At 39.8% G+C, this 12467-nt stretch overlaps 3 protein-coding genes and 1 pseudogene across 9 annotated transcripts in view; 2 read left to right on the top strand and 2 right to left on the bottom strand.

Moving 5' to 3' along the window:
- LOC147329671 (protein NLRC3-like) overlaps positions 1-12467 on the bottom strand; it is a 121510-nt gene that overhangs the window by 45022 nt on the left and 64021 nt on the right. The window lies entirely within an intron of this gene.
- The window catches only part of LOC147329672 (protein TANC1-like), a 47570-nt pseudogene that overhangs the window by 16074 nt on the left and 19029 nt on the right, over positions 1-12467 (bottom strand). Inside the window, exons 7-10 of the transcript XR_015128986.1 lie at positions 11203-11810; positions 9018-9126; positions 8654-8780; positions 7212-7448 (exon numbers count right to left, since the gene is read on the bottom strand). The product of XR_015128986.1 is annotated as a protein TANC1-like (transcript). The remainder of the gene's footprint in view (positions 1-7211; positions 7449-8653; positions 8781-9017; positions 9127-11202; positions 11811-12467) is intronic.
- On the top strand, positions 538-2062 carry LOC147329674 (uncharacterized). The gene has a single exon (XM_086291011.1). It carries the CDS (start codon positions 610-612, stop codon positions 1909-1911), a length of 1302 nt encoding a protein of 433 aa, XP_086147137.1. The 5' UTR covers positions 538-609; the 3' UTR covers positions 1912-2062.
- LOC147329673 (uncharacterized) lies at positions 4182-6107 on the top strand. The gene has a single exon (XM_086291013.1). The coding sequence runs from the start codon at positions 4585-4587 to the stop codon at positions 5800-5802; it is 1218 nt and encodes a 405-aa protein (XP_086147139.1). The 5' UTR covers positions 4182-4584; the 3' UTR covers positions 5803-6107.

Genomic DNA, 12467 nt, shown 5'->3' with positions numbered 1-12467 from the left:
GATGACATCTCACCAGTGTTAGCTTTATTTTGACACCAAGACTGTTTACACAGAGTTTGTAATTGCAGAGAAATACATTTATTTTGGTCATTTCCTTTTCAAGCAGGAAGCTCACCCTTCTTGGTATACCCTTTAGATGAATACAGAGTTTTTAATTAAATACATATTCTTTAAATAATGTTCCCTTTTAGAAAAAGTAGGATAATTTAAAAAACAAAACATTTATTATAGCTCTGTCACGTAGAAAAAAACCTGTCTTTTTTCTGTGGTCTGTTATATAACATTAGGGGTGTTCGTGGCAATTAACTTTTTAATCGACTAAGCGGGTCAAGTAAGAAACACTTAAATATTAAGTTACATTTGAAAACTGTTTAAAAAAAAATATATATCCCCATTCCACATTCCAAAATGTCATGTGACAATCTGATTGGCTTAGGAGTGATGATGTCACAAGGATGTCACAAGGATCCTTTGAAGTTTTTCTATAAATAGGGGTGAGAAACAGCAATTTTCAGTTCGTTTCTTCGCAGCCTTTGTGTTTGCAGCCTTCAAACATTGACTACAGAAAAATTTGGAAACCTCTCAGAGTCATCGGATACAAACGCCAACATGTATCCAAGATTACGGCAACCGAGACAAAAAGATTTCGCCGCCTCTCCTTCCACGCGTGGCCGGCCAATTTCTCCAAATGGCCTCTTATCCATCCAAAGGGCATTACAGGAGAGTAGGAATGAAAACAACCATCTCCAGAACAAAATTCGACAAATTGAAGAAGAAAAACGTCACCTGGAGAAGAAGTGCTTACAGATGGAAGCACAAAACAAACACCTGGAAGAAACACTACAGCGCCAGCCCGACATCAACATTATTAATGAGGGCTGGGGGATCAAGTTTGCTCAAGCCAGAGAGCAGATTGTATCCCTCATCAAAGAAAACAAGAAAAAGAGCGCTGAAGTTAAAGAAATGTCCGAGCAGCTTCAAGGCAGGAAAGCGACGATTGATAAAATGGAGTGGGATCTGCAATACATGGACCAAATGAATCACCTGCTCCAAAGAAAGCTTGATGAAGCTGAAGAAAAAAATAAAGAAGTCCTCCAACAGAAGGAACAACAGGACACAAAGCAAAAAGACCTGCAGCGCGAGCTCCAAGGCATGCAGGAAAAGTACAGAATGGTGAAGGCAGAGTTGGAACAAACATTGGTCCAAAATAAAGAGAAAGAGCAACAGAAAGAAAGACTGCCAGAAGAAAAGTGCATTATCAAGGACTTTGAGAGTAAAAATCAAAAGTTGCAAGGATTCTGTGATGAACTGAAGGTCAAAACAAGTGAGCTGGAGGGAGAAAAGGAAACACTAGAAAAACGATGCTCACACATGCAGAAAAAGATTGATCACATGGCCAAAAACAACTCAGAGCTCATTAAGGGGATATTGTTGGAATTCAACAACTTGAAGCGGGAAAACACAGAAATGCAGGCCCAAAAGCAAAAACAAGACAAAACGCATGAGGACCTGCAGTGTACGCTCCGCGATATCCAGAAAAGAAATGAGCAGCTAGAAGGCCTGCACAAAGAAGATCAAGTGAGAAATGCAGACCTGCAGAAGGCAAAGCTGACACAGGAGGCAACATCCAAAGAGCTCAAAGAACAGCTTGAAGAAACACGAGCAACATTAGAACAGGTGGAACAAACATGCAAGAAACTAGAGAGGCAAAACACAGAAACCATCGATGAGTTGAGAACCCTCATCCTGGACAAAAAGGCGCTCGTGGAAAAGTCCATGAAAAAGAAGAAAAGATTCTTCAGCTTTTTCCGGAAGAGGGACAATACTGCTTCTTCAACTGATGTAGCCTCGTCTTGCTCCACCTCTGTTCACCCCCCCAACCAGTCCCGGCAGTTGACTGCCCCCTCCTGAGCCTGGTTCTGCCGGAGGTTTCTGCCCGTTTAAAGGCAGTTTTTCCTCCCCACTGTCGCCTAGTGCTTGCTCAGAGGGGATTGTTGGGGTTTTCTCTCCTCTACCTTGTTTCGTTATTTACTTGTTAACTTTTTGCTCTTACCTCATTTAACCTTGTTTCGTTATTTACTTGTTAACTTTTTGTTCTTACCTCATTTAACCTTGTTTCGTTATTTACTTGTTAACTTTTTGCTCTTACCTCATTTAACCTTGTTTCGTTATTTACTTGTTAACTTTTTGTTCTTACCTCATTTAACCTTGTTTCGTTATTTACTTGTTAACTTTTTGCTCTTACCTCATTTAACCTTGTTTCGTTATTTACTTGTTAACTTTTTGCTCTTACTTCATTTAACCTTGTTTCGTTATTTACTTGTTAACTTTTTGCTCTTACTTCATTTAACCTTGTTTCGTTATTTACTTGTTAACTTTTTGCTCTTACTTCATTTAACCTTGTTTCGTTATTTACTTGTTAACTTTTTGCTCTTACTTCATTTAACCTTGTTTCGTTATTTACTTGTTAACTTTTTGCTCTTACTTCATTTAACCTTGTTTCGTTATTTACTTGTTAACTTTTTGCTCTTACCTCATTTAACCTTGTTTCGTTATTTACTTGTTAACTTTTTGCTCTTACCTCATTTAACCTTGTTTCTTTATTTACTTGTTAACTTTTTGCTCTTACCTCATTTAACCTTGTTTCGTTATTTACTTGTTAACTTTTTGCTCTTACCTCATTTAACCTTGTTTCGTTATTTACTTGTTAACTTTTTGCTCTTACCTCATTTAACCTTGTTTCGTTATTTACTTGTTAACTTTTTGCTCTTACTTCATTTAACCTTGTTTCTTTATTTACTTGTTAACTTTTTGCTCTTACCTCATTTAACCTTGTTTCGTTATTTACTTGTTAACTTTTTGCTCTTACCTCATTTAACCTTGTTTCTTTATTTACTTGTTAACTTTTTGCTCTTACTTCATTTAACCTTGTTTCGTTATTTACTTGTTAACTTTTTGCTCTTACCTCATTTAACCTTGTTTCTTTATTTACTTGTTAACTTTTTGCTCTTACCTCATTTAACCTTGTTTCTTTATTTACTTGTTAACTTTTTGTTCTTACCTCATTTAACCTTGTTTCGTTATTTACTTGTTAACTTTTTGCTCTTACTTCATTTAACCTTGTTTCGTTATTTACTTGCTTGTTTAACTTTTTTTTCAACTTATCTAACAAAATAAAACAGTTGAATTTATCCTTTGAGTATTGTTCATCTAATCTTTACAGAGTTTTTCCAAAACACTTTCAAACATTCAGATCTGTCTTTCATTTTCTTCTTGAAACCTCATGAACGGTGAACTAAAAACTCTGGAACATGGTTTGAAACACTGAAATTGTTTCAGCTGAAACTGGCAAAGTCATACGTGCGTGTGTGAGTGTCACAGGTGATATGGTGTCATTAGTCCGGTCATCATGTTTAGGCTCATTCACTCCAGAATTATTTAGGCCAAATCTTTAAAACAGTGTCACTGCACACACATTTCAATCACACAAATGCAGGATTAATTCTTTGCAGTATTTTATCTGATTTATTATGAGAATGTCACGCCTGATCATTTGCACCCACAACATCAAAAATGGGGGCAAAAGAGAGGAGACCACGTTTAATCGATTATAACACGAGGTCAGAAATATAAGTGCTGACATGAGTAGTGTCCACAGAAACCTCTGAATCTCAGCTAAAAACTCATGTAAACCATGTCTACAAACACCAAACAAAGCAAAGACACCAGACAGTTAAAAGAGCAGTTACTGCACCATGAATCTGTGGACAGGTAATATCCCTATTTTGATTTATGATTTTCTGGAGTTAAATGTGAACCAAAGCATATTTTCAAAGGTGTTATATGCTATAAAATACTTTTAAAAATTAGGTGAGGGAAATAAAAAATCATTTTTTCTATGTTTGAGTCACAGTAACTTTGACATAGTAACATCTGCAGTAATATTTACAGCTCTGATGACATCTCACCAGTGTTAGCTTTATTTTGACACCAAGACTGTTTACACAGAGTTTGTAATTGCAGAGAAATACATTTATTTTGGTCATTTCCTTTTCAAGCAGGAAGCTCACCCTTCTTGGTATACCCTTTAGATGAATACAGAGTTTTTAATTAAATACATATTCTTTAAATAATGTTCCCTTTTAGAAAAAGTAGGATAATTTAAAAAACAAAACATTTATTATAGCTCTGTCACGTAGAAAAAAACCTGTCTTTTTTCTGTGGTCTGTTATATAACATTAGGGGTGTTCGTGGCAATTAACTTTTTAATCGACTAAGCGGGTCAAGTAAGAAACACTTAAATATTAAGTTACATTTGAAAACTGTTTAAAAAAAAACATATCCCCATTCCACATTCCAAAATGTCATGTGACAATCTGATTGGCTTAGGAGTGATGATGTCACAAGGATGTCACAAGGATGTCACAAGGATGTCACAAGGATCCTTTGAAGTTTTTCTATAAATAGGGGTGAGAAACAGCAATTTTCAGTTCGTTTCTTCGCAGCCTTTGTGTTTGCAGCCTTCAAACGTTGACTACAGAAAAATTTGGAAACCTCTCAGAGTCATCGGATACAAACGCCAACATGTATCCAAGATTACGGCAACCGAGACAAAAAGATTTCGCCGCCTCTCCTTCCACGCGTGGCCGGCCAATTTCTCCAAATGGCCTCTTATCCATCCAAAGGGCATTACAGGAGAGTAGGAATGAAAACAACCATCTCCAGAACAAAATTCGACAAATTGAAGAAGAAAAACGTCACCTGGAGAAGAAGTGCTTACAGATGGAAGCACAAAACAAACACCTGGAAGAAACACTACAGCGCCAGCCCGACATCAACATTATTAATGAGGGCTGGGGGATCAAGTTTGCTCAAGCCAGAGAGCAGATTGTATTCCTCATCAAAGAAAACAAGAAAAAGAGCGCTGAAGTTAAAGAAATGTCCGAGCAGCTTCAAGGCAGGAAAGCGACGATTGATAAAATGGAGTGGGATCTGCAATACATGGACCAAATGAATCACCTGCTCCAAAGAAAGCTTGATGAAGCTGAAGAAAAAAATAAAGAAGTCCTCCAACAGAAGGAACAACAGGACACAAAGCAAAAAGACCTGCAGCGCGAGCTCCAAGGCATGCAGGAAAAGTACAGAATGGTGAAGGCAGAGTTGGAACAAACATTGGTCCAAAATAAAGACCTCCTTCAAGAGAAAGAGCAACAGAAAGAAAGACTGCCAGAAGAAAAGTGCATTATCAAGGACTTTGAGAGTAAAAATCAAAAGTTGCAAGGATTCTGTGATGAACTGAAGGTCAAAACAAGTGAGCTGGAGGGAGAAAAGGAAACACTAGAAAAACGATGCTCACACATGCAGAAAAAGATTGATCACATGGCCAAAAACAACTCAGAGCTCATTAAGGGGATATTGTTGGAATTCAACAACTTGAAGCGGGAAAACACAGAAATGCAGGCCCAAAAGCAAAAACAAGACAAAACGCATGAGGACCTGCAGTGTACGCTCCGCGATATCCAGAAAAGAAATGAGCAGCTAGAAGGCCTGCACAAAGAAGATCAAGTGAGAAATGCAGACCTGCAGAAGGCAAAGCTGACACAGGAGGCAACATCCAAAGAGCTCAAAGAAAAGCTTGAAGAAACACAAGCAACATTGGAACAGGTGGAACAAACATGCAAGAAACTAGAGAGGCAAAACACAGAAACCATCGATGAGTTGAGAACCCTCATCCTGGACAAAAAGGCGCTCGTGGAAAAGTCCATGAAAAAGAAGAAAAGATTCTTCAGCTTTTTCCGGTAGAGGGACAATACTGCTTCTTCAACTGATGTAGCCTCGTCTTGCTCCACCTCTGCTCACCCCCCCAACCAGTCCCGGCAGTTGACTGCCCCCTCCTGAGCCTGGTTCTGCCGGAGGTTTCTGCCCGTTTAAAGGCAGTTTTTCCTCCCCACTGTCGCCTAGTGCTTGCTCAGAGGGGATTGTTGGGGTTTTCTCTCCTCTACCTTGTTTCTTTATTTACTTGTTAACTTTTTGCTCTTACTTCATTTAACCTTGTTTCGTTATTTACTTGTTAACTTTTTGAACTTACCTCATTTAACCTTGTTTCGTTATTTACTTGTTAACTTTTTGCTCTTACTTCGTTTTACCTTGTTTCTTTATTTACTTGTTAACTTTTTGCTCTTACTTCATTTAACCTTGTTTCGTTATTTACTTGTTAACTTTTTGCTCTTACTTCATTTAACCTTGTTTCGTTATTTACTTGTTAACTTTTTGCTCTTACCTCATTTAACCTTGTTTCGTTATTTACTTGTTAACTTTTTGAACTTACTTCGTTTTACCTTGTTTCGTTATTTACTTGCTTGTTTAACTTTTTTTTCAACTTATCTAACAAAATAAAACAGTTGAATTTATCCTTTGAGTATTGTTCATCTATTCTTTACAGAGTTTTTCCAAAACACTTTCAAACATTCAGATCTGTCTTTCATTTTCTTCTTCTGATACTTAACTAGCCTCAAGTTGGCTAGTTAAGTATCAGACTAACGTTTAAAGCTTTTACTTGAGTGAAGTAACTCACATTACTGCTACTGCTAAGTAATGTTAGCTATGTTTACAGCATATACCATAAATCACCATGCCATAACCAACTACTGTACTATCACACTCAGTGCATTTCTCCAGCACGTTTGATAGCTAGCAAAATAATAATAATAGTTTTAAAATTAGCATGTGTTATGTACACATACTCGAAAATTATTTACTAGGACTCACCTGTCATGTGACTCAGAGTGCAAATTCCACCAGTGTCGTTTTCCATCAAACACTCATTAAAACAGCAACGTCAAGTTAGTGCACTCATCCCCAGGGGGAGGGCGGGGTCACACATTGAAACAGACTGGCACGCAGAGGTGCAAGGCAGACCAGATGGAGAAATTTTGCTTTCACACTTTGTGACTCATTCAGTTATTTGTGGTGAATGAAATATGGTTTCAACCACGTTTAAGCACCACATCTAAAATTCAAGCACTATTCAAACCTTGAAAAGACAATATTTAAATTCAAGCCTTTTTTAATGATTTCAAGCACCCATACAAACCCTGCATATGAAAAAGCCAGAAATCCAGAAAGATGGCCAAATGAAACCAAATGTCTATGATCACAAGAAAACTACATCAGTAGAGTTGTCAAGTAGTCACAATATGAAAAGTCCTCACCTTAGCCTCCTTTTTACAGAGCAGCATGACTTGTCCCAAGTGTCCTGCAGCAGCTGAGAAGCAGAGGGGGCTCATGCCGTTTTCTGAAACAACATCCACGCTGGCGCCGAACTCGAGCAGCAGTGAGACAATTTCCTGGTGACCGAGGTGACACTGGACGCAAAGCACTGGTGCGTTGTTCAGGACTTCTGTGCGGTAATTCACGTTTGCCCCTCCCAGCATCAGGAGACGGCTTACCTGATCATACAAGCAAAAAAATAAATAAAAAATGCAGAAAGCATTCACGTTTGAATATTTATTTCAAGGTCTTTGCAAAGAAGTGAATTTTTTATCACATGTACTTAAAGGTGAAAGAAATCTGAATTAAAAATAAATGTTATTCTCTTAAGAAGAGATGACTGTTTAACTATTTTACTCTTTATTGGCTAAATTATACACTTAAAAATGTGAACTACCACCCATGTTTGAGCAGCAGAATTGTTTCCATTACTCATTTTATGGCTCATACAGAGATCAAACTTCTTATTCTCATCTTCAGATTTTTCAGACGGCAAATGAAACGGCCACATTCTAGCGAATGCAATTATCAAGTGTGGTATTCGCTTTCATTACGAGTAAATCAATAATAAAGGCCTAGTCAAACAAAACCAAAGAGTGAAATGAGTGTTTGACGGCAGGAGATGAAAGTGTGTGTTATTTTCTGGATCCTCTGTAGCATAATTAACCCCCCCACCCCTCCCCCAGAGGAGAGAATAAGGTCATTTTGTAAATGTCTGTTTGACTAATACTACACATTTATACAATAACTCACAAACAGACACCAGGTGATGGAACGCCCTCTGAAACAATAACACTAACGGCAAAGAAGTACGGAGGATCATTTTTCTTCGAGCCAGAATGCATCATGCTGGCAGAACAGCCTTTCCAGGAAAGGCCAAATGATTATCGCCCTTCGAAACACGACTGAAAAGCAGTACACAGGAAGTTGGCTCGTGCGCGAAGCTTATTAACATTTACCTGTCAAATTATAATTGGACACATTAACAATATAAAAGGACAGCGGTTATTAATAAAACATTCTCTGCGTGGAGCAACATTCGGGGATTAAAAGTGTAACTAAAATCTAAAGAAAGTTGCAGTTATTTCTGAGATGCATTTGCTTTAAAATGACCTAACCAGTGTATATGATTATATTACTCCAATGTAACAAAAGGGTTATGAAAATGCTGAAAATTGGATACATATACTGTGTGTTTAATATATAGTGTTTAAAGGTTTCCTATATCCCCTCAAGAAGCTTATACTTTGCATTTCAACAAAAGCAACCTGTTGCATTTAGGCATTTCAGGTTATCAATAATGTGTTTTTTTCATCGTTAGCTAATAAGCCGATTGTTCTGCATTCAACAGACGCGCAGGAGCAAACCTGAAGCAAAGGCTTACCTTGACATTAGGTGTGTAGCCCTGGCCTCCTTAGGGAGGCCAGGGCTGCAGAAAGGCCGTCAGTGCTGCAGTTTATCCACAGAGCCTGAAGGACACTGGATGACACGCCTGTCTTCTTGCTCAGACCCTGCACGCACGCCGATGCATAAATGCATGAGTAAATACACAAACACACATATGTAAAAACCAGCGAATCTGAGGGGCATAAGCTGTCAATGTTGCTTTCCACATCCCACGGCTTATCCTCTGGTGAACCATTGTCACAGTGCATAAATCAAGAGAAAGTGAACACCAAGAAATTCCTGCAAGGGATGGATTTCAAATAAAGATGAATGCATAGACCACGTAGGTTCCACATCTATACCTTGAAGATGTGTGCTTTGAGTATGTGGTGTCCCAGCTCCATTGTCTGCTGCCGATTCAGTTTCCCCTCTTGGCGCGATAACATGAAAGCCATGAGAGCGTGACCGGTCCTGGGTTAGAAAACAAGGGAACAGATAGGATACTCAGTCGTCAACAGTAGGAATGATTCAAACGACATGAAAGTACTGATTCATTCTGCTGATGACGAGGAGCCTGGCACTGTCATGGAGAACTATTGTATTCTGGAGCTAGTGTGAATAAGCTAAAAATGTTTGGCAATGACCCTCTGAACAACAGGGGGGAAGAGTGTCACTGAGGCACTAATTAATGCAGAACTTCATTAAAAAGGCATGCATGATTGCGAATCCCTTTGATCTGGATAAAAATCCTCTCTAGTTGTGCCCAGGCACAAACAGAGAGGCAGTGCAGGAGGCTTTTGTCTCTCTGTGCATCTCCTGCGCCAGACTACAAGCCTTTGTTTTTTTAATGATGGAGCTGGAAGGCTGTGAATGACCAGAATACGAAGCTCAGCTCTCGTCCGTTTGGAGGCATCGCCGTGTGAGCAGAGGTGAGCAACAGGGAGGAAAAAAGTGACATCATTCAATTTATGAAGTGTGAATGACTGAAATCTCTCATTTGCGTGTGGCTCCAGCATTTCAATTAGGTAAGCACTGCAAGTACTGCTAAAAGAGATAAGCCTGCCTCGCATTGCAACATGCAATATCTGCAAAATGCATAGGTCAGTACCCCCCCTCCCTCACAAAAAGCACTATTTATTAAAACAGGGCAAATCAGTGTGAGGCTGCAAGACAACAAAAAAAAAAAAGCACTGATCAGGAGTCAAAAGTTGTGCGGGTGATCTACTAACAAAGCACAAATTCATGAGCACAGACGCAGCAGTTCATTTTACCGATGACCAATGCAAGCTGCCAACAGCAGCGCAAATTAGTGGGTTGCAAACAAGCAGATGAGGGAGCGAGTAATCCACTAACAACGCTGGTGCGGCTTGTTATTTGAAATTTGACAATTATAATACGGTACCAGCACATGTGAACAATTCAGACCGGGGAGAGGCAGTGGAAGGAGAATCGATGTGTTTGATATGAGGGTGAAGTCTGCAGTCAGGCATCTGAACTCGGATGAATCCTGACAGCTCCAAAAGAGCACAGGATTTATCTGCAGAGGTGCTGCTTTATTACAAACAGCTTCACTGTATCAAAGGTGCATTCTGAGATGACCTTTTGAATGTGCTGTACGTCGCAAACAGGCCTTGTGCTAATGAATTTAGTGCTGTGATGTGTCTGTAAATGCTCACATCATCACATCACTTCACACTCAATTTTTTTTCTGCATGCCGTGTGTATTTTTTCCGAGACAAAGGAAAGACTTTGGCATGCAACAAGCTGACACCAACAAACAGGACTTCAGGGAGTCTAATGTTTCTGCAAAATCTCAAATTACATTCAGTGAAGCCTGAATGTCATTGTTGCAAGATTCGAGCATTAATCTAACATGCTTCACTTCCACAGCTGTATTCTCACATTCTCACAAATGTTATGCAATGGAGTCATTATGCAAGAGAAGACGACTCGAAGAAGTGAAACAGCCTGCTTGAAATCTGATCTATGATGTTGCAGGGCTGCGTATGCAAACTGCTGACTAAAGGGGTTTATTTACAAATGGAAGCTTTGGTGCAGTCTGCAGTGTTTATTATGGACCGATTTCTGCGCAGATATGTGAAGAAAAACACTGAATTACTGCCTCTAATACATCCAGAGCCAGCTATTCTCCCCTTCTGCAGACATATCCCACGTTAAATTCTGCTCTCCTGCATTAAAATTGAGGACCGGAAATAAGCAGGACACTGCTTTAAACATTTTAGGTAAGAACTTTGTGACAACCGACAGGATGGACACCAAATTTAGGCATGATTAAAGCTGTCAGAGACCTAAAACAACTAATTCAGAAGCACTCTGAGATGCAAAACTTCATTCACATGAAGACACGTTTATCATATTATTCTGCAGCATTAGTTGTACTTTTCTTACTGTCCTACATGCCTATTTGTGCAATTCAAGAACCTTTTCTAAATGCATTACTGAAACATACGCAAACTCTAAATGCATTACAGAAGCCTGCAAACCAAATTGAGAGCTGCGAAGTTATTGCATTAGCAGAAAACTGACCTGGGGTCACAAAGGAAGTCCGTACTCTCTCCATCAGCTCTCCACACCAGCCACTCTCTGAAGGAAGGGTGACAAAACATGCGCGTCTTGTCCCTCCGTTTGATGAGAAAGCACGAGAGCAGCTCCATGCGTTGCTGAAAGTCCTCCCATTGTAGCTCCCCCTGGACGAACCCCGCGTTGATGGCGTTGAACAGCTGCTCGTCAGTCAGGGGGTGCAGCGAGGCGAGCGATACGTTGAGGATCGGCAGTGAGCGCTCAAAGGCTGAATTGGTCATGAATTTCATGTTACACTGTAACTGGTACAGTTCTGCCAGTGAAACAGGCACGACTTTGTAACTGGCACTTTTGATCACGAGGTGGCCTCTTTCAAACAGATCCAGGGTGAGTTTGAGATACAGGTAGGACCCTTGGCTGCGGGAGATCAGGTGGCTACTTAGCTTGCCGACTGTGATAGGATCGGCCTTGCCGTTCAGGCTAATATTGTTCATGATGTCCTTGCTGCCGTTGATACGATACTGGATATATGCGTTGAGGTCATTGCTGATCTCTTTGTTGTCAGAAAAGTCATCCAGGGAGATTTTGGAGAAGGGCAGGAGGCTGGTGATCTCCTATTGAAGACAAGATAAAGACAGAGCGTGACATAAAAACATACATCTGAGCTTCAATGTACTATTAAAGTGTCAATGCATGAAAAAAAGTAATTTGGTGCAGTGTTTGCATTACAGACACAGCTGTATTACTCAATACCACAGCCAATAAATAAATAATTTAATTAATTAAAAGCAAAAATATTCTTTGCATCCTGAGCTGCCATTAAGAAAAACAAAATCTGCCTGTGTACGTGTATTATCAGAAGAGTTTCTTTGAGCAGTGGGGAAGCAAGCATGCTGAGCTATCAGGCCAAAGCAGACACTTGTTACTGTTCAAAATGTGGCTGTGAGGAAAACAGGAGTGGGGAAACTGAGTATTAAGAGGCAGGGGATGGATGGGATGGTAGCTAGCGGGCAAGCAGAGGTCTGAACTAGGGCTCACATTTCAATCTGTGTCCCAGGGGTTGGAGAAATCAATGCACCTTAATCCTCCAATCCTCTGCCTGTCTGAGGCTAGAGAAACATTGCCTCCGCAAGATAACATTTTTCCTCTCCCTCATCATGAGAAGGCAGCGCAAACAGACAAACACACACAAGCACATGTATGCACACGCTCAATAAAACATACCGAACACAATCCACAAGATTGGGGGGAGGGGGTGCAAACAACACCTC

Source organism: Aulonocara sp. 'chitande type north' Nkhata Bay, linkage group LG5 (genome assembly GCF_057382095.1).
Source record: "Aulonocara sp. 'chitande type north' Nkhata Bay isolate Kocher_YH1m ecotype deep benthic linkage group LG5, A_spYH_male_GT1.1, whole genome shotgun sequence".
In the NCBI taxonomy this organism is placed as follows: Eukaryota; Metazoa; Chordata; class Actinopteri; order Cichliformes; family Cichlidae; genus Aulonocara; species Aulonocara sp. 'chitande type north' Nkhata Bay.
The sequence above is the reverse complement of the archived record's forward strand: the minus strand, read 5'-3'. Positions and strand labels throughout refer to the sequence as shown.